This window comes from Hippoglossus stenolepis, chromosome 4 (assembly GCF_022539355.2).
Source record: "Hippoglossus stenolepis isolate QCI-W04-F060 chromosome 4, HSTE1.2, whole genome shotgun sequence".
Taxonomy (NCBI): Eukaryota; Metazoa; Chordata; class Actinopteri; order Pleuronectiformes; family Pleuronectidae; genus Hippoglossus; species Hippoglossus stenolepis.
The window spans coordinates 15,360,493-15,387,506 of NC_061486.1; the positions used below are offsets into that span (position 1 = coordinate 15,360,493).

Below are 27,014 nucleotides of genomic sequence, written 5' to 3' on the forward strand. Positions count from 1 at the left end.
AACGAAAGTAACGAAAAGTAACTAAAAGTACGAAAGTAACGAAAAGTAACGAAAAGTTACAAAGTAACGAAAAGTAACGAAAAGTTACAAAGTAACTAAAAGTAACCAAAAGTTACAAAGTAACAACAAGTAACGAAAAGTACAAAAGTAACTAAAAGGGAAACGTAACGTAACGTAATGTAATGTAACGTAACTAAAAGTTACTTGACTTGACAGTATTTTAACAAAGACACAAGTTGAAAATATGTGTTTTGAGTTAATTGTATTTTTTGACAGCCGTTCCAAAGGCTCTGACTTGTTTCAAATTAAATTGCCTCAAAACATGGACAACATTTAAATAAGTAGTCAAAAATGTCCAAATAGAATCTTCTTTTAACTGTTTCCCACAATCAAATACTGATGACTCTAATACATCAATGTATCAAAGATGAGGCAGTAGAATATATGTCCTTACAAATTCTACTAATATCATCATATCATACCTATTATCTAATAGCAACAAGTAAAGTCAATTTTTGTGATGTAGTTGTTGGGATGAGACAGAAGATATGATACATAAACATGTATTTATGATATATAGAGTGCTGTACCTGGACTGGCTGTAGACACCAGGGCAGTAGAAGAGAGCCGTCATGACATACTGCCGAGGGACAGATGCTGCAAAGCACCAAACTGATCCCATACAGAGAGGTCAGCACGAACACCAAGAGGGTCAGCAGGAAACTGCGGTGGTTTGCCTGTCCGACACAGCTGTTTATCCTGCAACACCTCAACACAAACACACAAACACACAAACACAACACAGACCCACAAGACAAAGATCTGTGAGACCCAAGCTGACCTGGATATGTTGGCTCCATATACCTGCTGTATTTAAAATAACTCAGTAGATGTAGTATTTGAAGTTTACATTTGAAAGACTATTGAATATTTCCTGGTCAGACTATCATGTGGGTTATTCTAGTTTGGTGGTAATAGATTCAGTATACTCACAGTATATCATGGTTGGTTCTGGAGTTTCTATCTATATAGTAAATGTGAATAATAAACAGGAAGATTAACATCATATATACATTTTATTCTTTTGTCTTTGAGGTTGTAAGTCTATTGCAGACAATGAAACAATTCAGAAACGAGTATAAAGAGATTTATAAAACTGACATCATCATCTTTAATGTTCTTGGCAGTGTGCAGTTCAGGAAAGTGTCTGATAAAGCTCACAAACAAATAGACACCCTGTCTTCCTGGTTGGCCTGAGACAGATCCCAGTTTACCAGTTTTCTAGTTCAAGTTTACATTTCAAGACATTTTTGCTGGGAGCAGTTTCCATTTAAAAATCAATCTTTGGATGCAAAGAGTTTTCACTTGAGCCCCGCTCCCAAAATGTCTGTGCACGGCCCTGAGGAAACCAGTGGGTACAGTAGGAGTCTTTGCTTAAGACATGAACGTTGTTGTGTAATTACAGGGCAGTTATCTACTCTGTCATAATTCAATATTCACTTTCATGATGTGGTGTGAATGTACAATTCAAAGAAGTATAAAGATGTTATAATATCAAATCCAACCCACCAGACACAGTGGTGGTCCAGACGCTTGATGCAGGATCCACAGGTTCGACAGTGTCCGGCCCGCGGGGGTGGCATTGTTTTGCACACAGAGCATCTGCTCCACTTTTCTGTCAGGGCAGGAGGAGAGGAGGAGGAGGCCGCTGATTGGATGGATCCATTAAGATGTGTAGAGTCCTTGTTAACCTCCTCACTCTGGCTGTGATAGGAGGTGGTGTGAAACCCTGGGCCTCTCTTGGTGTGAATGAGAGATCCGATGGTGAGGATCATCCCAGCAGTCACAGTGCACAGCTGCAGATGGCTGACGTCCCCACGCGGTAGAATCTCTGTGATGAAGAGGTAATACATGTAGGCCAGAGAGAACAGCGCCAGAGTGAGGAAGAAGAGGGTGCGTCTCCTCTTGCGGTGCATGGCGTAGTAGTACCAGAGGACCAGGCTGGGCAGAGCTGTCAGGATGATGATGCCCAGCAGGTGGTGCAGCGCTGCGGCCCGGAGCAGCAGAGGCAGCAGCACCAGGGCCGGGATCATGGAGATCTCCAGGTTGTCAATCAGGGCCCCGAGAACAGGAGAGTGACATCCGCTGTGAGGGGGTTTGTGTCTCAGCCACCTGCAGCGCACACATTCAGGCAGAGTTACAAACACTTGAAAATAAAAAAACTTAATTAGGAATGATGCTAATAAACTTTCATTGATCAAACTAATAAGATGATATGAGAAAAAATCACATGTTGTTTTCTTATTAGAAGGGTCAGACCCTGTAATTTTAATATTGTGCTTTGGTGTGATGTCACACGTGTTTGGTTTTAAATAAACTGTAAAAAGATAAATAAATTGATAAATTAAATTACCTCAAAGGATATTTTAGCTGAGCTTGTTCACAAAAAATCTCCCATGTGCAATGTTTCCTGTGGTGCTGTAAACTGACATGCTGCAACTGATGCTGTCACTCATCTGTCATAATCACCATGCATGGTTATTTCCATGGTTTTATTCGAACAAATACTTTTTTAGCAGCGATGCACAAATGAACTACACCATTAAAACAAACTATTAGTGCAGGGAACATATCTATGGAAATGTACTGACAGAATCTATAACACAAAAACACACACACACGATCTATAACTTTGAAAAAAGCACATATATACATACATATCAACATATATATATAGGAGCAATTATCGTAATTATAGAGGGTTTACTTTACATCTGAATTGGCAGCAATATTTCATCTATCTTACTGTCTATAATGATATAAAACCACTTATCAATTAAAAGCAACTAATTAGGGCCCGAGCACCGAACGGTGGGAGGCCCTATTGATCGCTCTCTCCACTAACCGCAACAGGCTTCAAAATGCCTGTGCTCGGGCCCGTTAGTGCTACAACGTAGCCCTAGTTTTAGATATTATTAAATTAAAATGCTCAGACACACTAAACCCCAGAGCACCCCACCCATCCCATTGACAGTGATAATCCGCACGGTGGCGCTGGTGAGCTAAAGACGAGTGGTGGACTGTCAGAACAACCAAAGAGGATTCGTCTTTTTGGAAAGAAGATGGTTCACGCCCCTTTCTGCTCTTTTACACACGACTCCACGTACAAAACGCCTCACGCGGTCTTTATTCACAGACACGTTTTCAATATACTGCAGTAATCGATAATTACAGTTAAAGTAACGTACGAAATTAGCAATCGCATGAATATAGATCAAAATCCGCTGTCGACACCTATTAAAATGCGCAGGATGAAATAAATTTACGGAATTTGAGCAACGTTATTGTCGGCCACAACATTTTAATAATGTATGTAATGCATGGTTAACACAACATATTTATCTTATAGTGTGTTTGCTGTAAACATCCGGGGGGGGAGGTATTTAATGCAAAATATCCTATTTCTGGCTCTCGCCCAAAAAGAAGCGGCGCAGTCTGCATAACGGGATTTGAGCGAAGGCGGAAGTAGGGGGCGGTAACTCTCTAGTTCCGTTAGCGGCCGTTGATACCAACGCCTCCTTGTTCGAGGAGACTCGAGGCCGCCGCGACCACGGAGCGACCTGCGCGACCCCCGGTCCCCCCGTCTGCAGCAGCCCAACCCGGCCACCGGCAGCAAGCACAGCCCTTTGTTGTAGTCGGAGCTCCCCCGCTGTCTCCCCGCGGCTTTTACTCAACCGTGCTGTGTGTAGAGTCCTCACCATGGCGGCGAGCGCGAAGAGAAAACAGGAGGAGAAACACCTGAAGATGCTGCGAGAGATGACGAGTTTGCCCCCCAACAGAAAGTGCTTCGACTGCGACCAGCGCGGCCCGACCTACGCCAACATGACCGTGGGCTCCTTCGTGTGCACCTCCTGCTCCGGCATCCTGTGAGTATTAAGTCGCCGGGTGACCTTAGCTCAGTCGTGGCGCACACGGTTTTTAAACGATGCAGCGGCCACGCAGGGTGACGATGTGAACCAGTTAGCCCGAGCAGCGCTAGCTAAACGTAGAGACGGTGGTTCCCAGTGTCAGTGGGAGCGGAGCCGCCGTGACATTGTCTCGCTGGGGCTCCGGTGTTGGGCGGGGTGCGCTCCAGTGCCAGAGCTCTGGCCACAGCATGCTAGCAAAGCAGCCGGGGTGCTAGCTGACTCCAGCTTCTAATGCTAACCAGGGAACTTATCTGACTCATGACAGCCAGGTCTGTGGATCTGCCAGGAGCCAAGTGCACCACGAGTTTCTGGCAACGTTTGCAAGTAACAAGTAGTAACCTGGTTGTCTGACAGCTGGTTCTGGTTAATAGGGCTGGCTGACAAAATGGCCAAATGTATTCAGATATATAAAGTACCATACCAGTCGAAATGGATTATTATCATGATGAATGACAACGTTTCAAGGTGGATCTTTTTGCTCCTGACTGAAGATTGTGGTTTTAAACTGTCGTGAACAGAGAATGACAAACACTTTATAAACTGCAAAACATTTGACTAATCTGATGTAGATCCATGATGTGAAATACGTCTTCACTGGGCCTGCATGCACAATGAATCAATTTATGTTGTCCCTTAGTTATATGGCTTTTGATGGAAATTATACTGCAATAACTATTGATATTGTTTAAGCGCCCAGCCCTACTCCCAATAAATCATTTATTCTCTCATTTAATGAGACAGGGCTTCAATTTGTTCAGTCTTCCTCAGACCTTTTCTGGAATTGATCAGATCCATCAGCCAACACATAAAGCTGATGTCATTTGAAAAATAAGATCACTACTACATCTTTTTCTTTCTATTACTTAGTTAAGTAGCACATCTTTCCAATTTTATTTTCTTAACAATAAATACTAATTATTTTTGGATTTGCTGTGTTCTAATTCTTGATATTGCCCAGCCCTATTATATGTCCAACATCCATGCACAATTACTGAAGTAATTCCATGTTCCCTGTTTAGCTTTATAACTTCGAGCAAAGCCACACATCATTGAATATATTTGACAAATTGTTCCTTGTTCAAGCAAATAATGTAGTTAAAAAAGTTAGTAAGTGACTTATATATATATATGCAGTTAATTGACCAAATAAAATTTCAAACCGGCCCTGCCCCTGGATCTGCCCCTGGTTGTGTTTTAATATTATATTCCGTTTAATATAGAAGTTATTATATGTAATAGAACCTTAAGAAATCTATTTGGTTTCAATAACAATCTGTTTTGCAAAATGTTACATGGTGGTACTTAGGCTTGTGAAAGTCGCATCATTTTGTGATTGGACTGATAAATGCATTGTCTGTTTTCATGCCATCATCAGTTGCATTTAGTCCAGTCATCTACTGTAAGTGTTGCACTTAAAAAAAAATACCACAATTACTTTCTCTCTTTTCTTTACAGATTCTCTCATATCAGTAGTTTACCTCAAACAGCGACTCATACCCAAAACCTACCCACTGCATTGATGTTTCCAGTGTAGCTGGGGGTTTGACTTTAGATCGGGTTTGCCTGACTTAAATCTTTGCTCTGCAGTTGTGTAACCAAGCATCTGTAGCTTGGGATTTGGGATTAGTGAAGCATTCCGTTTGTTCTTAATAAGTATTCCACCTCAATTCAGCTGTCAAATGTGGCACTTTAAAAAGGGTCACTGTTGATATATGTGAGTTTAGCTCAGATGTAGAGAGATTTCCAGCCTGTTGTAATACAATAATGACAATTATTTGCATCAAAAAAATATTCCATGACAGACTGACATGGTGGAAATGTTTGTGTTATATTATCCATATTTCATAACTACTTTCCCCCTAAAGACATTTTGGAATTATTCTGCTTTCTCTTCTAACTGCTTTGACATAATGTCTCACCTGTTTGTTCATCAGTCTCGAGAAGGCATTTAATGCATATGCTTTCATTCCTAGATCACAGTTACAGACATGGCATCATAGGTGTGGTGTTTTAAAAATAACATAGAATACAAAAAAAATAGTTTATCTTGTTTGTGTAAACATATCAAAATATCTTTGCTTATCACACGCCTTTGTAATCGAAAACATTCAAGTGGTGGTTGGCTATTAGCAGGTAACATGATAAGCTGCTCATCTGCCCATCCTGTCCTGGTCATCCTGCCAGTAGCCTGCACTGGAGCCTCTTAATGCTTTATGGAAATCACCCTGCCATTCTCTGTTTGAGAAATTATAATTCTAATGATTTTGCACAGGAAAAGGAAAGTATTTTTTTTTTTCAGTCAGCAATTCCCTATAGATGACTTTAGTTTTATTAGTCGACACAGGAACAATGTCTGCTTTGACACATTTGAAAACCCCCTGTCCCTCAGACTTTACCTAACTTCCAGACCTTGTTTGACTTGGGCTTGAGACCTTAATCTGTGCAAACAGTTGTAGCTCTGTCATATTTGAAGGTTTTTTTTACTATAGAGCTGAAAAGAATGAGATTAGTTGTGTGCTTGCTGATGGGCAGAGCTTGGCCTCCATTTCACTTCACCATTGGGTCTGTAGGGGGTCCACTGTGAATTTCCCATCTGCTCACCCTGGGGTGTTGAAGTCTGTAATGTGAGTTAATTGACTTCTTTTATAGCTCAAGATCACGATTCCTCCTGTGTTCTCGTCTTCTGTAGATCTCACACCCTTTTTTTATTTAGACAAAACATGTTTAGGGGAGGGGGGTGTTAGTAAAACAATCTTCCGAGCAGAGGAGTGTGGGTTTGACAGGATTGGTGTCTGTGAGATGTATGCAGGAAGCCTTAGTTTGTAGGCTCAGGAAGTGGTATGTCCTTGCTGTGCTGCTACATCAGCAGCATGTGATTTTTTGGTTTTAATATGTGCAACAGGAAGTGGCAGAGAGTTCATTGTCTGCCGCTCACTTTCCTTTCGATTCTCGAGACGCATAGATGACGGCACTGTGAGAGAGCACAGGTAGAGATTCATGCTCAGACATGATGAATAGTTCCGACTGTTTTAGGAACAAGGCAGTGTTGATTTATTTTTTAATATCCAAAGAAAGCAATGCAAAACCCCTTAACACTGATATCCATCCTTGTAAACATTTCATTTGTCATGAAATATTTTGTTAGTGATTCAAACAATGTCTTTTGAATCTTACAAGTATTTTCTTTTATTTATAGAATTTGCATTTGGTGCAGTAACATTGTTTGGGGGTGATAAGCAGGGGCACAATCACTTATTCTCAGAACACACTTCTCACCCTATATGGTTGTTGAAAGGGTGGAGTTGGAATCTGCTATGTAAACACATTCCTTATGAAGGTGGAGACCTTCCCAGGAGGTATACCACTTACAATGTCTGTTTTTCTGGAGAACTGCCCATGGCAGGAAGTAACCCCACTTGGCCTATCTGCTCCTGAGTAAGCAGGGCTGCAACAGAGGTTGAAGGCCATGGCAGAGATCATGACTGACACCAAATGTTCACAACAATAATAATCAATGGCAAGTTAGCAGACATGACTTGAACTTTGTCTTTGACATTTGACGTCTTAAAAAGGTGTCATCAGTTTAACATTTTATGGGTGGCAAATTACGGATGCTGTCACTAGGTGTAAATGCTGATTAGATAGTGAACCATGAAAAATTATGAATAGAGAAGGTGTAAAAGATCTTTTTTGAAGTAACTAAGAGCAGCAAAGTGAAGCCTGGTATGTAGCCTCTCTTTTCTTTTGAGGTTTGTCATTGCCAGTTTCTCTCGCCCTGGAGCTTAGCTGGTCTGATATAAACTAGTGAGTAGGTCATAATTATTTTATTGTGCAATATGTGATTATGTTCTTTGATGCACTATTCTATCTAGTAGAAAGGATATAAAAGTTGACTTAGCTAAGTTAAACAATGGTTTGATTAAATTGCTAATCTCTTGCGTTCAATCACTTGTCAACAAACCTCCAAAAAAGATAAATACGGAACATTTAAAAGTTGATCATAAAATAGACTATTGAAAAAAAATATCACACCCCGGCTCCTGGGTGTCGGCATCGCCTTTCTGTTTGTAACCTCTGACTTACAGAAAAACACTGACCTCAAGCTGACACCTTTAATAACCACACACACACACACAATTTCCCCTGCTTGAGGGCTGATATAAGTCTGCTAGAAAGAAAGAAAGAGACAGAGAGTGAAACTGTTTTGATCGTTTTGAGCTCTCGTGATCGTATTTCTCACTGTTATTAGAATTTGTACAAATGCAATAATCTAACAATTTAATCTGTTGTAGTATAACACTCACCCTGACTATTGCCGAATACTATTACACTGTATATCTACTTTGTCCAGCAGAAATAAGTGTGGGTCTGTAGGGCAATAACATTGTGTTGCTAGGCTCATTACCAGACTGGAATCCAGAGCATGGGAATGGCCGGACAGTTATATTGTGTGTCACAGTCACTGGATATAAAAAGACCCAGAATATATCCAGTTTCTGGATAAATTGAGAAAGACTTTGAACTAAACAAGACAGGAAGACATTGTGTATTTGATGCACAGTACAGTAAACTACAGTATCTGTCTACAGTAATTGGACAACTGGTTAGAGATACTACCATCATATTTTAGGCCTTAGGGGCCATGGGACTTTCACCATGTCTGACCTAGTTTCATCTTTATGAGACTAGGATCTGATCTGCCTTCCTCAGGGCACTGAACAACACATTAAAGCACAAATACACTCAGACTTACTCACACATTCTGTCTTCTGATTTTCGGTAGATGTTTGTGTTTTGCGTTAATTAATAGTAACTTAAACTGCTATTTTTTTGTCTACATTGATTTGGCAATGAAGCCACTTTAATTTCCATGTCAGATCCTTCAAATGTTGAAACGAGTTTCATTAAGAGGGTTTCTTTTTGGTTTGTGTCATTTCTTTGCCCTCATCTGTCCTCTCAAATTGACACCACCATGACATAACCGTGGCCACATCATCATAAAGACATTACCCCAGAAATAGCCCCAGTAGATCCCATGGAGCTACTCCATATTAAGGTGGAGACGTATGGACAGTATTTTAAGTAGACACATGATCTTTGGGTGTTAATTGACATAGATACCTGGATGTTAACATCCAGGTATCTATGCTCCTGTCCGAGCTAATTATTAAAAGTAGAGTTTGTACAGTTGGCTGATTAGCGGATGTGTAAAGAATGGGTGGAGAGAAGAACAAGTTTGTGTAAGGGTGACAGCAGTGAATAATTTAGCAGTGTTGGCTAGTATTTCACTTTAGGCTCCTCCTATGTGTATAACATTGTGTTTGTAATTGTGACACTGTCGATCTAATTCCCCGGAGAACTGTATGACCCCCTTACAAAAACGAGCAACTAAATATTGAATGGTATCAGCTGTAAGCAAATATTAGTTTATAAATTCAACTTAATCTATGTTAATACAGCATTTACTTTATTTGTGTTTAAATAATTTGTCCACCAAATACTGTAGAATCTAATAAGGTTACATATCCCCAAATGATAAGTTATGCTAGGCAGAGTAAGTACCTAACCCCAATTAGTATTCCCATTAAATTAATCTTTGTAAGTTCTGTGTTCTGTCTGTTTGTAGACGAGTAACATTTTAAGTCAGCGCTAGGCCACTGATTGATATCAGCCGATTTATGTTTTAAATAGTTTCATTGGTGGTCTCTGTAAAGGCCGAGTTCAGAATAGCCATTCAGATAACACAATGGAGCAACTGTACTGTGGACCAGTTACCTTTCGGGGATCAGTGAAGTATTTATGAAAATAAGATTGGTAGTTGGTATCGACTTAGACTGCTTCCAGCGTTCAGTTTGTGGCCCCAAAAATCCTAATCAGAACACATTTAATTTTTGAGGAAATGTGTTACCTTTTAACAAATTCAGGACCAAAGTTCTTTAACCTGTAAGCCCACTCAAGCCTCAGGAAAATGCAAGTGAGACATAACAGGTTGTGTGAGAAAAACAGGCATTTAAGAGTAGGGAAAGAGCAGCTGCTGCTCAGACATCTTGGCAAAAAAGTTGAATAGTTTAGAAAAAAGTTTTCTAAAAGAGAAACGTTTGGAGAAACAGTGGATTTCTTGATTTCCAGCTGTATCCTCCTTGTTCCATAAAAGAACAGGGAGGATAAGAGAAAAGTTATTAAGAATGTCTCAATAACACCTAGTCTGCAATCATTTACACATACAGCAGCTCATTTGAAATGAAAATAAGTTCAACCCTTGTTTATATGGCAGGAGTAAATATTGGAGCAGTTGCTGTTATATTAAGATGTTAGTACGAGTAATTATTTCTCAGCCAATTAGAGCTGAATGATAGACTTGTGTTATCATGTGATTAACATGTTGGAATTCAAGAACAATTTGAGGTTTATAAGGCCTATGTTAGAGATTTATCATCTACTTTCTTTTAACCTTACATGTAAACAGGTGGAATGTTTCATTGGACTGTGAGTGATCCTCAAATGCTCCTCGGTACACTTCAATACTGTGGATAAAAATAAGAATGAATTCAGTTCATTTAGATATCCTTTCTGCTTGTTGGTCAGATTCTCATGAACATTTCCTGATAGTATGTGAGGGTCCATATGATGTAAATGTTGCTTTGGAGGGTGTACACCAGGCTCTGTGCAGACGTTCGCACATCCACTATTGTACAAGTCTGTCTGTCATCTATATTGGATGAGAGAATATTTATACAGCTTTCCATTTCATTAATGGTTTCCTTATTCAAAGAACAATACTGCTATGCCAGCCTACTCTCAGTCACTGATGTGCTGCTCAGTTGGGATGGCGGCTGCCTACTTCAAATTACCATTTTACAGCCCTATAGTGTTTTTCCACAGGTTGAAAATTTACTTGTGGAAGTGGCTGGTGTGCTGTGTGAACAATTTACACGTAGAGACCAGTAGCCTTTTACCCTAAGGCTACTGTTGGACTCTATTATCTAGCTGCTGTGCACTAGTGTTACTTTTAGTGGTCCACTTAAATGTAATACATTTTATGTAGTGATTTAATCCAAGCTAAGCAAGCGTTTGACCACCTTCTTTGTATGTGGATGAAAGAATCATCTCCAGATATAGGCTTTCTTCATTAAAACATGAAAGTGCTTGTTTAATAATGAAAAATGTAACTTTTGATTGGTGCCATGTATATGACGTTTTTTACATAATCTCGTTCAAAAATCAGAATCTTCGATAACATAAGTAGTAAAACCAAATATAACATAATTTTATGTAAATCCAAGGAACTGCTGTAAAATGCTTCAACATACTTATAGCAGGAAGCATTTCACATGTGTACAACAAATCTGGTTTCTGGTACAAAGTGGACTGTTTCTTCCTCCTCGCCATGACCCCTTCTTGTTGAAAGTTTCCAGCAGCGTAGAGTTTGATATCACTGTAACTGTCGCATGCCACTGTCAGAGAAACATACCGGCATTGACCAAACGAAATCAGGGTTAATATAGTAAACATCCAGAATTCCAAATATGATTCTTGTTTTAAACTGTATGGCAATAAGTTGTCTTTTCATCATTCTCATGGCTGCTGTGCTCAGCCGTTACACTCTGGTAGCTGTAAAAGCAGTGTGCTTGCATTCTAAATGCTGATTGGTCACCCTAGCAGACAAAATAGGTGGCGACCTTGAAGCCAGGACAACATTAGTTTTCACTTTGCTGGTGGGTCCAGGAAAAATACTCAGGCCTGGAGCTTAATATAACAGCCTAATGATGGCTCTTTTCAACTACTACAGTTGGGAGGTATTTTTAATTTGAGCTGTGACCTGCTCAGGAAAATGAGCAGAGCTTGTGTGAGCTAATGGGTGTTACTCCATAATGGAAGTTTCTATATTAAGGGAGATCGCTCAGTCTTTTACTGCGCTGACAACTTCAGTTCTGTCATTGGCAGTTAGGAGAAAGTTTCACCCAATTCCTTTGTTCTGCTCAATTTTTTCACCAACATTTCTCTCTGTCACTATTTGTCTAATAGTGTTATTATTTGCTATTTGTTATTTCCATCTGCACTGCTGTCTCCCTCTCCCCAGCAAGTCAGATTGTTGCTAATTAAATGGCCCCATCCTGAGAGGGGGCATCTTGTCTATGTCCAGATGAGGTTTTATGTACAGTGTCTTCAGATTAAATTGACCCCTGTTTTCATGTCTTCACCTACAGACGAGGACTGAATCCACCCCACAGAGTCAAGTCCATCTCTATGACAACCTTCACGCAACAGGAAATCGAGTTCCTACAGAAACATGGGAATGAGGTAACAACTTTCTGCCCTGTCACTTTCCTTCTGCTTTGGCAGGTGTTCTTTACAGGCTGTTTGTCAACTTCTGACTTCCGTTTTATCGTCAATGTTTTATCATACATTTACATTTGCTATTTTAACTATATGAAACTCCTACTTCCTTTAAATCTGGACATACAGTTTTACAGTACAGTGCGCTTAACTGTACAGTTTTGCCATTCTCACACACACACACACACACACACACACACGCGCACATCCGTACAGCCAGTTGTTTTTAAATGTCCGATGCAATGTTATCCGTTTGTGTGTAAGGTTTGTAGAAATCTTTTTTGTTCTCTTGTGTAATTATATGGACGTCTTGGGATGCAAGACAAATTTGAGAAGAGATTCTGACAATAAAATCTAATCTAATCTAGTGCATTTATGTGCAGCATCTTTTGTAACACACATCACCCATACGCTGTCGGCACAGCCATCAGGGGAAATTTGGGTTCAGTTTCTCGTGTAAAAGCATTTATTTCAAGGCTGTTTTATTAATTGCACCGCCCAACACAAAACACAAAAGCACGGCTAGTGAAGAACGCTGAACAAGACCCAGCTCTCAAGAGTTGGTGAAAAACAAATCAGCCCTGAAAGCCCATTTAGTTTTGTGGCCAGATAGAGGACATCACTGGGATGATTACATATTTCTGTGTCTATTGAATGTGGAGATTCAGTGGAGTTGTGAGTCTGCGGGTGCAGTGACCCAATTACACCTTGACACAGGTATTTCATGAACTGTATTGAAACTTGTCTTGAAAAGTACCTCCCTGCCTTTTAAATTATATAGCTCTCACTTATCCATCAAAACCACACAGAGTAACAGCATGTATTTGTTGCACAGAAGTGCATCATCATTCAAAAGCCATTTCTGGTAAAGGGGGTATGAAATAGAGCAATGCCACCTGGGAAGCACAGTCTATTAAAAGCTGTAGCAAAGTGGCAGTGCAGGCAGACATGCAGGAAACTCAAGGTTGGAGCTGATGCATACATCCTCAAGGTTGCTTGACTGTTGAGGAATTTTTGAGAATAGTGCTTGTCTAATTCCTAACATACTCCCTTCTCTCTCCAAACAGCACCCAAGGTCAGGTTATAGATAAAGGGCCAACCAACAGTAAATTGTAGTGTCTACGCTTAGGGACTTTCATATCTAACCCAGATGCGCCAGACAGAGAGGCACCAACTTCCACTCTTTTGCATATTTCACCAGTGGCAAGACGTAAGGACACAATGTGATTTAGGAATGCATACTTTAGCCTTAACTATCCAATAGGATGTGAATACCTACATGTAACATAGAGAGTGACAGCAATTCTAGCCATTCATGGATGTGCAATTGAAAAGCTTGATGCAAGTAGAGGGAGACATATGGGGATGCTTTGGGAGACATCTTCAGAATTGGTGGTGACAATTGCTCATGTTACTCTGTTAGCGTTTGTATACTGTTTCACCTTCTGGTCTCCTTGGTGCATCAAGTCTACATTCAAATCTTCTGCATAAGACATCAGCTGCTGCCCGAGTTCTCCTTTCACCGGCTTCCAGAAAACTTCCATAACAAATACTACTGTTTTCTCTCGACTGAGAGCACTCAATTCTAGATTCTAGTGAGCATAACATCTAGTAACAGTGATCTTGAAAGTAGCCTGTGAGTATGTTAATGTGAACCAAAGCCATCTGAGAATAATCAGCAGCAGAAGCATATGAACAATAAAAGAGCCATGCTGGCTCTTGCAGCACAATCACTTCATCTACAAAGCAGCAGCCTATACTGAGTGCACACATGCATGAAACATGTAAAGCTCTCTTTACTGGATTAGGCAAATACTTTAGGAATGCTATCCAAAACCTACGGCCAAGGTGAGACAGATTTTTTTTTACACTGAGCCAGTGTAACAAGAAAGTCAGGCACCATTAAAATATGGCAAAACACTATATCAATCAATCAATCATTCACATTTTATTTGTATAAAACTTTTCGTACCAAGCATGTGACACAACGTGCTTTGCAGAATAAAGGCAATTTAAGAAAGTGAAAATGATAAAATAATAACATACTAAGGGAGATCAGGATAAGATAAAGATAAATACTAGAAGTGAGTAAGGAGCTGTGTGTGCTACAAAAATGCTGTACCTAAAGTCACATGTTCTGTTGCTCTGTGTGTTCCAGGTATGTAAACAGATCTGGCTCGGCATTTTTGATGACAGAATCTCCTCAGTACCAGACTTCAGAGAACCACAGAAAGTCAAGGAGTTCCTTCAAGACAAATACGAGAAGAAGCGATGGTAAGTGTCTGTTTTACAAGCTGGCAATGAAAAGACACAAAGAATCCCCCAACAATGTGCACTGTGGAGACATGTAGGTTTTCTTTGTTTGTCTTCTCCGAGCCTTGGAATGTCTCTCAAGCAGCGCATAGCAGTTTCCCTCAAGCAAGCAACCAGATACCCTTCTTTAAATGCACACAATGTAGGTCAACACAGTCGAGCTGGTGTATGTACAAGATGTAGTTGCTCCATGAAGTTATAGTTTTAATTTTTATTCAGATGAGGTTTAGCATAGTTCCAAGTGGTGCAGAATAACTGTTGAGTAACATAGCTAACGAGAGCAGTTATTTTAAAGAAATAGAGGTAATGAAAGACTGAACCGACAAGTGCCTGTCAAGTTATAGTTGGTCATTAACAGTAAATATTGATTTAGTTAGACTGTTGGTTTATGCAGTTTCACTGTTTCCACAAAAGACTGAGACGTATCGCAGAAGATGTTCTTTTTCTGGGTATTCAGGTAATCGTTCAGGCTATGTACCATATAGTTAATCATTAGTTTAATCCACCTATTAGTTTAGGTAGTAGTGCTTTTTCATCTTAGTGGTTTGCCTCTTAGTTCTGTCTAAAATGAGAGCAATGAGCAGTGCATGTCTCAACATGTCTCCATTTACTGCAGACAGGCATTCTCACTCACAAAGGCCTCTCTTCTCTAACACAAAAACACACAAATAGACACACCAGTCATTTTTCTGTACCATGTGATAACTGTTAGTTTAAAGGACTCATGGTTCCTCCTCAGGATATGAATCGCATTTGCTCTCAAATAAACATTCCTGTTTGGATTTGCATAGTGATTGTTATTCAAATGCAAATTATGTGCCATTATTTTGAAAACCCTTGATTATGTCAGTTTATCTTAAATATTATCTCATTAACCCAAAGTATATTTTAGGAGAATTGAAATCAATTATTCTTTTCTGTATATTAATCATATATTTTTTTCTATTTTGATGGTGTATTTCTTATAAGGTTTGATGCCATGATAACTGTTTTCCAGGTACGTATCTGCTGAACAAGCCAAAGTAGTGGCATCAGTCCATGCTTCCATCTCTGGCTCGTCAAACAGCAGCACCAGCAGCACTCCAGAGGTTAGACCACTCAAATCCCTGCTTGGGGAGTCGGCCCCCTCCCTACACCTCAACAAGAACACCCCACCAAATCAGGTGAGATTTATGTTGTGCACACACACACAAATCAGGTGAGATTTATCTTGTGCACACACACACACATGCACACACGCTGAATCTGTAATTATCCCCCAGACATTTTTGCTCATCCTGCAAGGGCTACTAGGGTTCAACATATTACTTTAACAATATTTAAAGGTACTAAATTAGAATTCGCTTGTTGAACATCTTATGCGAGCTGTAGAAGAAAACTAAAACATCAGCAATATATAATTTGCAAGATATATTACACGCTCTATCTCAGCAATAAATTTCCATTTATAGCTTAAATGCTATTACAAAAATTCTGTTCCACTTTGTGTTTTGGCATCACACCAATGTTGGTTGGTAGTTTAGATGTTACCTCTTTGGGTAGTGAACTCAGCAGACGGCTAAATGACTGTCTCACACTCAGAAAGTGCACAGTGACTGACTTGTCTGCTGAATAAATAAATCCCTTGTCTTTGATACTTCTAACAAGAACGAAGCTGAGATTCCAGGAATTGTGTATTCTGTATTGGTACAATTGACCCTCCATCATATTTGATACTGCACACATGTACCATTCTATATAATCATTGTGTAAATAGTAATTTACACATGGTGACAGATCAATAGTGTGAAAATATTTATTATATTTGTGTTATATTTTGACAAACTGAAAAAGAATGATGGTAGCCTGCTAAACCCATGAGCACAACGCATCATTCCTCATGTTGTTATTATTACTCTGTCAGCTCTTCTCTCTCTCTCTCTTCCTTCCTCCTCTTCTTCCATTTACATTTTAATGTCAGACTACAGCACTTGCAGTTTTATTATGCTCTCCTCACCAATCCTGGAAGTATCACATCTTTATCCATGGTACTGTCGAGGGGAAAATAAAAGTACCGTCACATTTTCAGACGTTTGGTATCAAGTTGACATTGGGTTTTGTGACATCCCTAGTAAGGGTTTATATCAGTCATTCAATCTAGAATATTTTTATAATACTGTCAGTTAATGCACATTTAGGTATGAATCACGCAGTGGAATTCTTTACAAACCAATTTCCAAACCAGTGATAGATTGCAGCTTTTCTTATAAATGCTTACTATAGACCGCCAGATACATATTACCTGTTAGTCTCCTTTTCAAAAGGCCTCTGTCTTGTCTTGTTTAGTTTTCAGGTAAACGCTGTTCATTAACATTCTCACCAACACATACCTGCACTTTCTCTAACCTGTCTCTTGTCTCCACCAGTCTCCAGTGGTGAGCCGTGGACAAATCCATCAGCAGCAGTTCCATGACAAGAAGTTTGACCTCCTCAGTGACTTGGGTGGAGACATCTTCGCTGCCCCGCCTAACATGAACGCAGGCGCCAGCTCCAGTTTTGCCAACTTTGCACATTTCAACAGCCACACAAGTAAGGAACAGACCAACTGCTTCACTGTACAACAAAACAAAAGAGTCATTATATGTCAATCGAAAGGCAGTGAAGCATTGAAACAGGAAAGTCTACAAGGACCAAAACCGAAAGGGCGATCCCGTAAAATCAATCAATTTTATCTGAATCATAATAAAACGTTTATTTGTCCGTAGGCATTTGGAGAACATTAGCAGATAATGTGACTGCTACACTTCGACCATTACTGTTGCAGCCATTTAAAATGTCTCAGGTGCTTAAAGAGACGGTCACATCCTAAATGATGCTGTATTATATTCAACAGCTCTTATAGATTGTGGCTGTATCTGTTGAACGTCGTACCCACAAAACAGCAAAACATCTCCGTATGTGTAAAGGATAATACCTGACAAGTTGAACATTCCAGAATTGTAATGGATTACGCAGGAGCATCCCCCCACTGTAATTCATTACAGCAGTGGAATGTACATATTTGTTAGATATTCTCCTGCTTATACAAAGGCCACTTGTAAACAAAATGCTAAATGTGATCAAACTAAAAATATCCATCATCAATTTACATATTTAACCAGTTAACTGTAATCTCATTTCAGCATTTTAAAAACCAAATAGTCCCCCAGAACTTTTTTAGGCAACCTTTAGTGTGGTATGAATGGGTTTATCAGACTCAGCCAAGAGTTTTACAGACCTGGCAAAGTGGGAAAGATAAATTGAATTGATTGCTATCAATCTCAAGAGCAGAGAGCAGTGATGCGATCTGCTACATGACATTATTGAATCTGTCTGTGGAGATAACGAGCGCTCTGTCTTTTCCCTTTCACTGTCACTAACACACCCACTCACTGCACCCTCATGGTCTCTCTCTCATTCCCTCACTTCCACCTGTGAGAAATGGAGCTTGTAAGTTGGAATACCAACTTCACTGTTAAGTCTTCTTTTCTCTTTAATTTGTATGCAAATATGATACACATTTGAAATTACATTAAAATGGTTGTCAATGGGAAGCCTATTTCCCTTCATTGGTGCTTGTTGGTTGTTCCACTAATACCTCAAACTGAAGCTTAGCTGTGGCGGTCTCTACGTACAGTTACATATTGGCGCATCAATTTAGAATCGCAAATAAACTCCTCTGTCATTGGTGCCCTCGCATACCATCTGGTTACTGAAAGTTTATCCATACTTCCAGCCACTCAGACTCTAGAATCTTTAGTGGCCATGGTATAAGGAAGCGCATCAGAGGTGCTATGGACAGACACATCTCCATGGTTACTAATGTCTTTAACATTGGGCTGTTAGTGTTTTCTTGCCATGGAGAAAAATGTCATTACCCCCTCAAAGAGCCATCAACTTAATGTAGCAACCTAAGTGGCATGCACACATCTCCACATCGCAAACATTAGCACAGATGAATGATTTGTGTATATTGCGTGTGCTCAACAAGGAGTCCATACAGTATCTCATGGGAGAGGATGAATGTCGGCCCATCCTGCCTGTGTTTAAAGCTGTTGCGCATATTATTGTTATGTTAAACCACTCCATGATTACATCTCACATTAAGCACCTAATCCATCGTATTTGCTTTAGCAATCTGTCATCCATGCATTTGCCTGTCATTTTTATGTATTCATTCTATTGTTGTCTCATCCATTGTTATCCTCTCATTGTCTTTTGTTGCTCTTGTCTGAACCTCATCCTGACACCACCTCCAGCAGCACAAAATGCCAACGCAAATGCCGACTTTGCAAATTTTGATGCATTTGGGAGCACTTCTGCGACATCAGGTGGTTTCCCCTCCGCACCCCAAGCCCCATTCCAACCCTCAAATACAGGTAGTTCTCCTCACTGGACAAGCACACACATCCAAATCCATCTTGCATATATATTACATTTGTATGCACAGGCATTGAGAACATTTACATCCTCTGTCAATACAGCACATTGTCAGTAAAGTTTTTTGTCAAGTCATCGATGTTTTGTGTGTTTTAACTGCTGTAGGTATTTTCTCTGCTTTACACACATTCAATATCCATTCTTTCAATGTATAATATAAAAGACCTGTCTGCACCAGTTTTACAACCAGCGGTGCAACTTTACTTCATAGATTTTCTTACGGTAAAGAAAGAGCCTTTGACGGAAACGGAACAAATGACAATATGTTTACATTGCATGTGCCTGAGGCGTAGAGCATAACAATGTGCTTTAGAGTTCCTCTTATCGTATCATATCTCTCTTTCGACCTACTTTAAAAGTCTAATTTGTCTCTGATAGGTTGACACAAGTTACCCACTTTTGAATAATCAACAACAAACTCATCCTTGAAACATCCATGCTCATAGGAGTAATGTTGTACTTATCATCATGCTGTTATACTACACACATCATGAGTATTTCCTCACCAGTAACAGTTCCTTCCTGCCCTTAACGGAGCACCTTTCCTTCTCATGGGTGGCCCAGTGGTGCAGTGTTTGGTGCTGACCTCTCATAGCCGAACCCCAGTTTACCCGGGGCCTTTATAAGTGGAGGTGTGGCTTTTTTCTTGGTACTCTCTCTTTGCTTCGTCCTACAGTCCAAAGACCATTGTGAGAGGTAGTTTGTCTACCCACCCACCCACCCCATGACCCTCAAATAATAAGCACTATCTGTAATGGAGGGATGGACTTTGCCTTCTATATTCTCACACAAAAACAGTGACTCATATCAAACACCTAAGCCTCCACCTACTAGTCTCTGGAAAATGCTGTGTACTACTGTGCCCTCTGCTGGAGGTCTATATAGGTAGCCTTCTCATTGTGGATCTCCACAGTGATCTCTTCAGCATGCTCACTGCCTGATAGATAAATCTCCCCTCTCTATTGTGGCTTTGGTCGGATAATCCCCTTCTCACAGACACTGACTAATTATCTGGCCTCAGCTGTTCATTCTGTCTCATGTGCGTTTTCATCCTTTGCTTCTGCACCACTGGATTTGCTTTGGCTTTCATGCTTTAATTTTTTTCTTCCTCCTATGGTTTGTCTGATGTCTTTTCTTTGTTTCTCCGCCCTGTCTAACGTTGCTCATTGCCCCATTTCTCCATCCCACCCTCCCCTCTTTGATTTTCGGCTGCCAGCATTCACTGTGCTCTCATCCAGCCGCAGTATGGGTGAGTTTGCCACTGCTCTGCCTCTCCAGGGTGCACACAGTAAGTCTCTCTCTGGGCTTGTTCCCCTAGCAGCTTCCCCTCTTCCCACCACCTCGAATGTGTCTTCTGATGCTCTTCTCTAGATGTAATGTGTGTCGCAGCAGTCAGTTAGTCTTTTTGTGTCTGCATCACAGTTGACAATCTCGCTGGTTAATAACAGGAGTAATAAGCTCTGATGGTTGCTGCCATACGTTGTGAAAAAGATCAGTTACTTCAAAAAAGCACAGATGCATAGATGTTAATTTCAAGGTTGTGACTTTACTAAAACCATCATTAGGAGTTGGTAACATGAGGAAACAACAGTCAACAGCAGGTGTACCTGATTTTCTCAGGCTGCTAATGGTAAAAACTTCTTTATTTGCCTCTTAAATAAATATCTATTCACGCGTAGGATTTTCCACTGTTTTTAACTATCCTTGTTCTTAAAGTTTTTATCACTAGAACATACTTTCTCTGAACAGGTTTGTTTTATCCTGAGCTAAATGTTGCTACACAGCAAATATTGCATGGAATGAACCACTGGTTCAGATTGAACTGGCCGTTTTAATTTTCTTACTAAAACCTACCTATTTTCCCCTTTATCTCTGCTTTACGATCACATAGACCAATCTGTGTTGACTCTGTATCCAAAGTCTTTTAATGGTCTCTTAAACAATTAATATTAATGAGGTACATTAATATTATTATTATTATTAGTCCCTGATTTCACATGATTGTTGAACATAAGTATATATGTGAAACAAATTGAAACTACAGTGGAAAAGCTCTCAGTATTTCTTGAATAGGCTGGGGATTTCTTTACACCTTTTGATTAATGTGTGATATTTTTGTTTGCCAACAATCTTGGGTCTGGTTGAAAGTAATGTCTACTCATTACAGAGTTCAGTTAATCTTACAGGGTGACAGACTAACAATTTAATTGTTTATCAAGTTGTTGTTCGGGTCTTATTTAATACATTTTGTTTGGTTTTGTCTGTGACTGCCTTGATCCACAGTATGGCGCTGAACTGAGGTGTAACTGAGCCGGTGCTGCTCTGTACATCAACTGACTCTTGCACATATAAATAATAATTTCATACATTTCTCAGGTTCATAGGCTCATGGAGAGCCAGCATAGCACAGCGTGGAATAAGTCATTTAGAAGTTTGTCGCTATCTATCCAATAGATGATGAAAGTATCTCAGCCCGAGTCGGACTCGCCCCAACTTAACCCTCCATGCAGCTTCCTCTGTCCTTTTCCACCATGTTAATGCTGTCACTCAAAACCACCAATCAAGGTCCCCCTTATGACTCTTGAATCTCTCTCTTTCATACAGGTAGTGCTTCAGGGGGACTAGCAAATGCCAATTTTGCTAAATTTGACAACTTCCACAATTCGTGTAGTGCTGACTTTGGAGCCTTCAGTTCCTCTTCCCAGAGTAACTCAACAGGAGCTGGCAAAGCTGCTGTACAGAGTACTAGCATCCCTGCTGATAGATACGCAGTCCTGGCTGACCTGGATAACGTGTTTAGCTCTGCCATAACAGAGCAAGGTAAACTTCTCCTGCCTAGCCTGTTTCATAGATCTCATTTGTAGCGGTAGAAGTTGACTAATAAAGGAAGTTGACACAACTAAAAACAGTATGTAATCAAGTGTATATCGATTTAAATCCCTCTCAGTCTTCTTCTACAGGCGAAGTCTCTTATCAAACAGGGCTGATTTACATTTTCTAGCAAAAATCTTATTCTGTGTCGCCTAATGTCTGGCTTGGCCAAGGCTTGGTTGTATTCTGGGATGGCCAAACCATTTAGTTTTTTTCTAAATGTATCTCATGGCCTCAGTGTTATGCAACCAGCTTGTATCAAAGCACATGCACACGTGGAACTAGCTTCTTGTTCTAGGAATGACTCATGAATTGGTTTCATTGGACATTTTTTATGCCACTGGCTCTCAAGCATCTGTGAATTGTTCTGGGCTGCTACTAGTTTATTTTGTTTCTGGTCTACAAAATGCTAATTTTCTAATGATTGAACATTTATTCCCCATTGTTTTTTTAATAGGTTGAAAATGGCAGCTATCCCTGGACCTTTTTTGTTTGTGTGTTTTTAAAATTGGAATTTTCTTCCTGGATTAGTTAAGCTGTCATAGACTGAACCAATCTCTGCTATTTGTTTGCTTGGTTTGCAGGGGGTATCCCGATAGTGGCAAGCTCAACCACAGCAGCTGGAGTGGGGGGTTTTCCTCAGAAGCAGCCAGCGGTGCCAACAGGGGGGGATCGCTATGCTGCTCTCGCTGAGCTTGATACTGTCTTTGGTTCCCCAGTCCCTACCACCAGTGTTTACAACACCACCACTGCACATGGGTGAGATACACACACACACACACACACACACACCTCAGCAAATAATTCCAGTAATTAATTGATGAATTAAAAGTTGATGCTTCTTATTCAAACAGTTTAGTTTATTTAGGCGTGCAGTATCTCTTTGAGACCAAATTTTTTTTTAACATAAGCTTATAATAGCTGATAGACGTGAACCAATGGGCTGAAATACAGTTTACATAATGTCAGGGAATTTGTGCATCTTTTATTTTGCATGCAGGATCATCATTATCTGTGTGAGAGTGGAGACTATCAAGGTTCATCTTTCCCCAATGTCACAGACAGGATGGCAACTCCTAACACTAGAAAACATCCAGAAAACACCACCTTCTGTGAAAAAACACTTTAGTCAGACATGATAAAAATCACAACATCCCTGACACATACAGTCACAGCTGTATTTTCTGGCAAAGTTACTTCTAACCAAAGCACCATGCCATGCAGACGTACAGTGCAACATTATCTGTCATATAGCATTATGGAGGTTCTATGATCTTCTCTTCTTGCTGGCTTCTCTGATGACTCCATGTGTTGATGTTGTTTCACTGCAGGAGTGTGTTTGGCTCAGAGACTGGGGTGTCAACAGCACAAGCACAGCAGGCCCTGCCTGGCATGGCTCATGGTTTCGGCGGTGAGTGAACCTTCAGGCTCTTTTCTGTTTTCTTATTTTGCTCCCTAACGGAAATCAGTAATGATGCAGAACTTCTAAATGGTGAGTTACAGTGAGTCATAGGTAATTCCAGCTTGATTTGGCTTTAGGTGTTTTGCAATTTACAGCTTTTAAACCTTTGGACCATCCTGGTTGAGATATCAAGACTAGTTTGCAGATGTGATCAGAGAATGTGGCAGAAAGTTCTCATCATGTCAGACATCGATAGGCTTTACTTCCTCTTTCGGGAATTATTGTTTTGTTTTATAGTCAATCTACCTCACACGTCATTACAGCTGTTTCTGGGCATTTTATCATCTCACTGCTTTGGATTTAAGACATGGCACCCTTTCTGATTCAGTGTTTTTGGCTTTACTATACAGAGCTCATGGTGTTAACTGATCTGTTTCATATTCTGTACTCATGTTTGGTGACTCAATGCCTCTCTCCAGCACATCCTTCAACTAATCCGTTCGTAGCTGCTGGAGTGGCCCCTGCGGGACCTCCCACCAACCCGTTCCAGAGCAACGGCAGAGTGGCTCATGTGGCGGCAGCAGCAGGTGTGTATGCTTGTGTGAATGTGTCAGCCATGTGAACACCCGATCAAATAAGTTAGTTCAAGAGTGCAGATTAATATTATTTAATTTTAAAAGACACTGCAAGTATGGTACATTATGATACAATATTTGTGTTATTTGTTTGATTTCCTTTCACACCAAAACTGGCAACTGGGTTTCTATGATGCTGAATATTCCTGAGACATCAGTGTCAAATACAAGTAAAAGAGGAAAATTATTAAATCTGGATATTTCAGAAAAGCTCTGACGAACTGCTGTGCACAAGAAGGATAAAAGAAGTAGTCAAGTGTAGAAATTAAGATTCCATTGTTTTTGATTGCTCTTGCCATGCTGGACAGGCTTGATGAGGGTTCTTCATGGGCAGGGTTACCCCCCCACCTTTGGTAGGTTCCCCTGTGCTCTCTGTCACTTTGCTCTCCTTCACATCACTCTGGAAGTGCCTTTCTTTTTTCCAGGAAAATGTTGGGAGAGGTAAGCCTAGTGTCATGATACCATAGAAGAGAATGGGTTATGTTGAGCCTGAGTTTAAAATACAAAGTATGAGGAAATCCTCTTAGCACCTTGTAGGCCTTAGTCTGTTGAACAAAACAGTTTATTAAATCAGACTCTACTCACTAAGCAAAATATTAATACACAATACAATATGTTACTCCCCTTGAAGGATTTAAAATAATACTCTAAGAAGTGTACAGAAGGACATGAATTCACCTTTGGTTTTGAGCACTATGCTCTGCTTTCTTAAAAAGTAAATAGAAGTATTGATTGCTCATCTTACATCTCAGTGATTATGGCTTCCTCAACATTTTCCTCTTAGCAGTTGGCAAAAAAAGTCTTGTCTCCCTTTTTGGAGATTATTGAAACTAACTTTGCTTTCAAATGTACATACATTTATTTAATTATTCGGTAGGATGTCAGCCACCGGTGCTACACTACACGTGTGGCAGCTTCATGTCGGACTTTATAGCTCTGCAGACAACCAAATTAAGAAGTTGCATGTGTTTAAACTGTAAGAAAATATTATTTTATGTTTTTATGATGGAATCGTACTATGCATGACAGAGTCACATGTGCAGTGGACCAACCCACTGAAAATTTGTATATTTCTGCTCCCTAATTTTTTGCTGTAGTTTTTGTTTTGTTTTTTCTACATTGATGACTGCTCTGTAATCCCCAGTTCATCATCTCACTCATTTAAGTTTACAACAATACTACAGTATATTGCTTTCTAACAAACTGCAGATATCAGTAGCCTCTCAGTATTTAAATAAGTTTCTTTTACTGCTGATATGTGCCAGCTCCTGTATAATCTAACATATTTCAAGTGTGTGTGTGTGTGGGCTATATTGTGTGTGGGCTATATTGTGTGTTTCAAAAACTTCTACACCACTTTTTATGTTGTAGAGTCTTTTGTCATCATCATTCACTTGATTTCTTGCTGTGTTACAGCAGCATTCGGCACAGGCTCCATGAGTATGCCTTCTGGATTTGGGAATAATGCAGGCTTCAACCTTCCCACCAGCTTTAGTGGAACTTTCCAGCAACAATTTCCTGGGCAGGCTCCCTTCCCTCAGCCTCCTGCATATCCCCAACAACCCAACGGTGTGTATGCCTCAGTGGAGAACATATAATTTAGACTTATCAGCATCAGTAAGTAAACTGCATCTGACTTAGTAGTTGTTGCACTTAAATGTCTTTTAAAAGTAGTCCTACTTGTATTGTTGGTGATGTACAGTAATTGATTTTCGGGTTGTGTGTTTTATTATACGTTCTAAATGACGATGTACGTGTCTTTCAGGTGGAGGATATCATCCAGCCTTTGGCCAGGCCAAGCCTGTTGGGACTCCTTTCGGTCAGGCTATGGCTGGACCTATGGTCTCAAGCAACCCTTTCCTGGTTAGTAAGGAGCTTCAGGGCATGATATCCTGTATGAGATTAAAATTAATGTTTGATAGAGATAAAGTCCTCAACCTATTCCTCTTTTATACCACTGACTACATTGCCACAGTTTCAGTTCCAAAAGTTTTTGCTTGTCACGTTTCATTAATGGATACTGGATTTATTCTGACCCTCCTCAACCCTTTTCCTCTGACGGTTTGTTTGTATGTCCCTGTTTCCTTCCAGGGCGCGGCTCCACCTGCACAGTATCCAACAGGAGGCTCCTCTACAAATCCCTTCTTATAGCGATCCATTCAATCAGCTGCACTACAGGGTCAACAACTGGCGCGCTTGCACCTATTGCACTGTTTTGTTTCACAAGTAGCTTTAAAAACACAATGTTTGTAAGGATTTGTATTTTCTATCGCAGTTTGTCCCTGATGGAATGAAACGACAGACGGTCGTGCCGCCACCGTCTACGGCTACAACACAAAGTGATGGTGTGTGCAGAGGGAGAGGTTGATCCCCTCGTCTCTATTTAACCTGTGAACTGGCCTGGCCTCCACTGAGCCACAATGTATAATCAAACTGGCTGAAAAACTAAGTTATTGCATTCAATATATTCCATTGGTTATGCTGCATTTCTGTACATATTGTTTTCTTTTAAGAAATTAGCTCTTTTTGCATATCAGTATTTGTATCTAACACAAGATTTGTGAAGACAGAGCTGTTGCTTGGAAAAGCTGATGGGTACTGCCGGTTACCGTCATTTGTAAAGAGCCTGTCTATTCGCACAGGATCCTTTTAAGGTAAACTGTTCTCACTTATGAAAAAAAGAATGCATATTCTGTTGTTGAGATAAGGGGGGAAGAAAGAGTGAATGTTGCATCACGGATGAGTAGGAGACTTATTTCTCTGCCATCTCCTGCCCTGCTGACCCAGGTCATAATACTGTTGTGAACCACATCCACGTGTGAGTAATGAACTGAAAACCACTTACGTTGGGTATGAGCGGATTTTAAGTTAATATGTAAATATATACAGTATATATATATTAAAATGAATTTTAAGTAAGAAGAAATGACCAAACCATTCATTTATATGGATGTACGGAAATCTTGTATATTTGTTTTGTATAAAGAAAAGATCTATATTCCCGGTGTTGCAGTCAGTAATTTGAAGCCT

The 27,014-nt window shown here is 40.1% G+C and overlaps 2 protein-coding genes across 16 annotated transcripts; one reads left to right on the plus strand and one right to left on the minus strand.

Annotated features, from left to right (window-relative positions):
• Positions 1-1,473: 1,473 nt before the first annotated feature.
• LOC118105681 (palmitoyltransferase ZDHHC23-A-like) lies at positions 1,474-2,303 on the minus strand (the record flags this gene model as incomplete). Its single annotated transcript, XM_047339656.1, has 1 exon — positions 1,474-2,303. A coding segment is annotated over one exon (801 nt), but the record flags the coding sequence as incomplete, so codon positions are not given.
• Positions 2,304-3,514: 1,211 nt separating this feature from the next.
• On the plus strand, positions 3,515-26,982 carry agfg1a (ArfGAP with FG repeats 1a). 15 transcript variants are annotated; one of them, XM_035154946.2, is made up of 15 exons: positions 3,515-3,926; positions 12,176-12,269; positions 14,464-14,579; positions 15,616-15,781; positions 17,024-17,186; positions 18,899-19,015; positions 20,293-20,364; positions 21,681-21,896; positions 22,532-22,706; positions 23,279-23,358; positions 23,829-23,936; positions 24,293-24,337; positions 25,401-25,553; positions 25,750-25,847; positions 26,076-26,982. In XM_035154946.2, exons 1-15 carry the CDS (start codon positions 3,760-3,762, stop codon positions 26,133-26,135), a joined length of 1,830 nt encoding a protein of 609 aa, XP_035010837.1. In that variant the 5' UTR covers positions 3,515-3,759; the 3' UTR covers positions 26,136-26,982. The 15 variants fall into 15 exon arrangements, with proteins under 15 accessions (XP_035010837.1, XP_035010836.1, XP_035010835.1 ...); XM_035154945.2 differs by having other exon boundaries at positions 3,516-3,926; positions 18,896-19,015; positions 25,404-25,553; XM_035154944.1 differs by having other exon boundaries at positions 3,517-3,926; positions 18,896-19,015.
• The last annotated feature ends 32 nt before the right edge of the window (positions 26,983-27,014 follow it).

What these genes read in the sequence shown, in the direction of transcription:
- agfg1a (XM_035154944.1), top strand. Translation starts at nt 3,760, where the DNA reads ATGGCGGCGAGCGCGAAGAGAAAACAGGAGGAGAAACACCTGAAGATG. An exon ending in ACCTCCTGCTCCGGCATCCT is followed by an intron (nt 3,927 to 12,175) that starts GTGAGTATTAAG and finishes CTTCACCTACAG; the next exon opens with ACGAGGACTGAATCCACCCC. An exon ending in AACACCACCACTGCACATGG is followed by an intron (nt 22,707 to 23,278) that starts GTGAGATACACA and finishes GTTTCACTGCAG; the next exon opens with GAGTGTGTTTGGCTCAGAGA.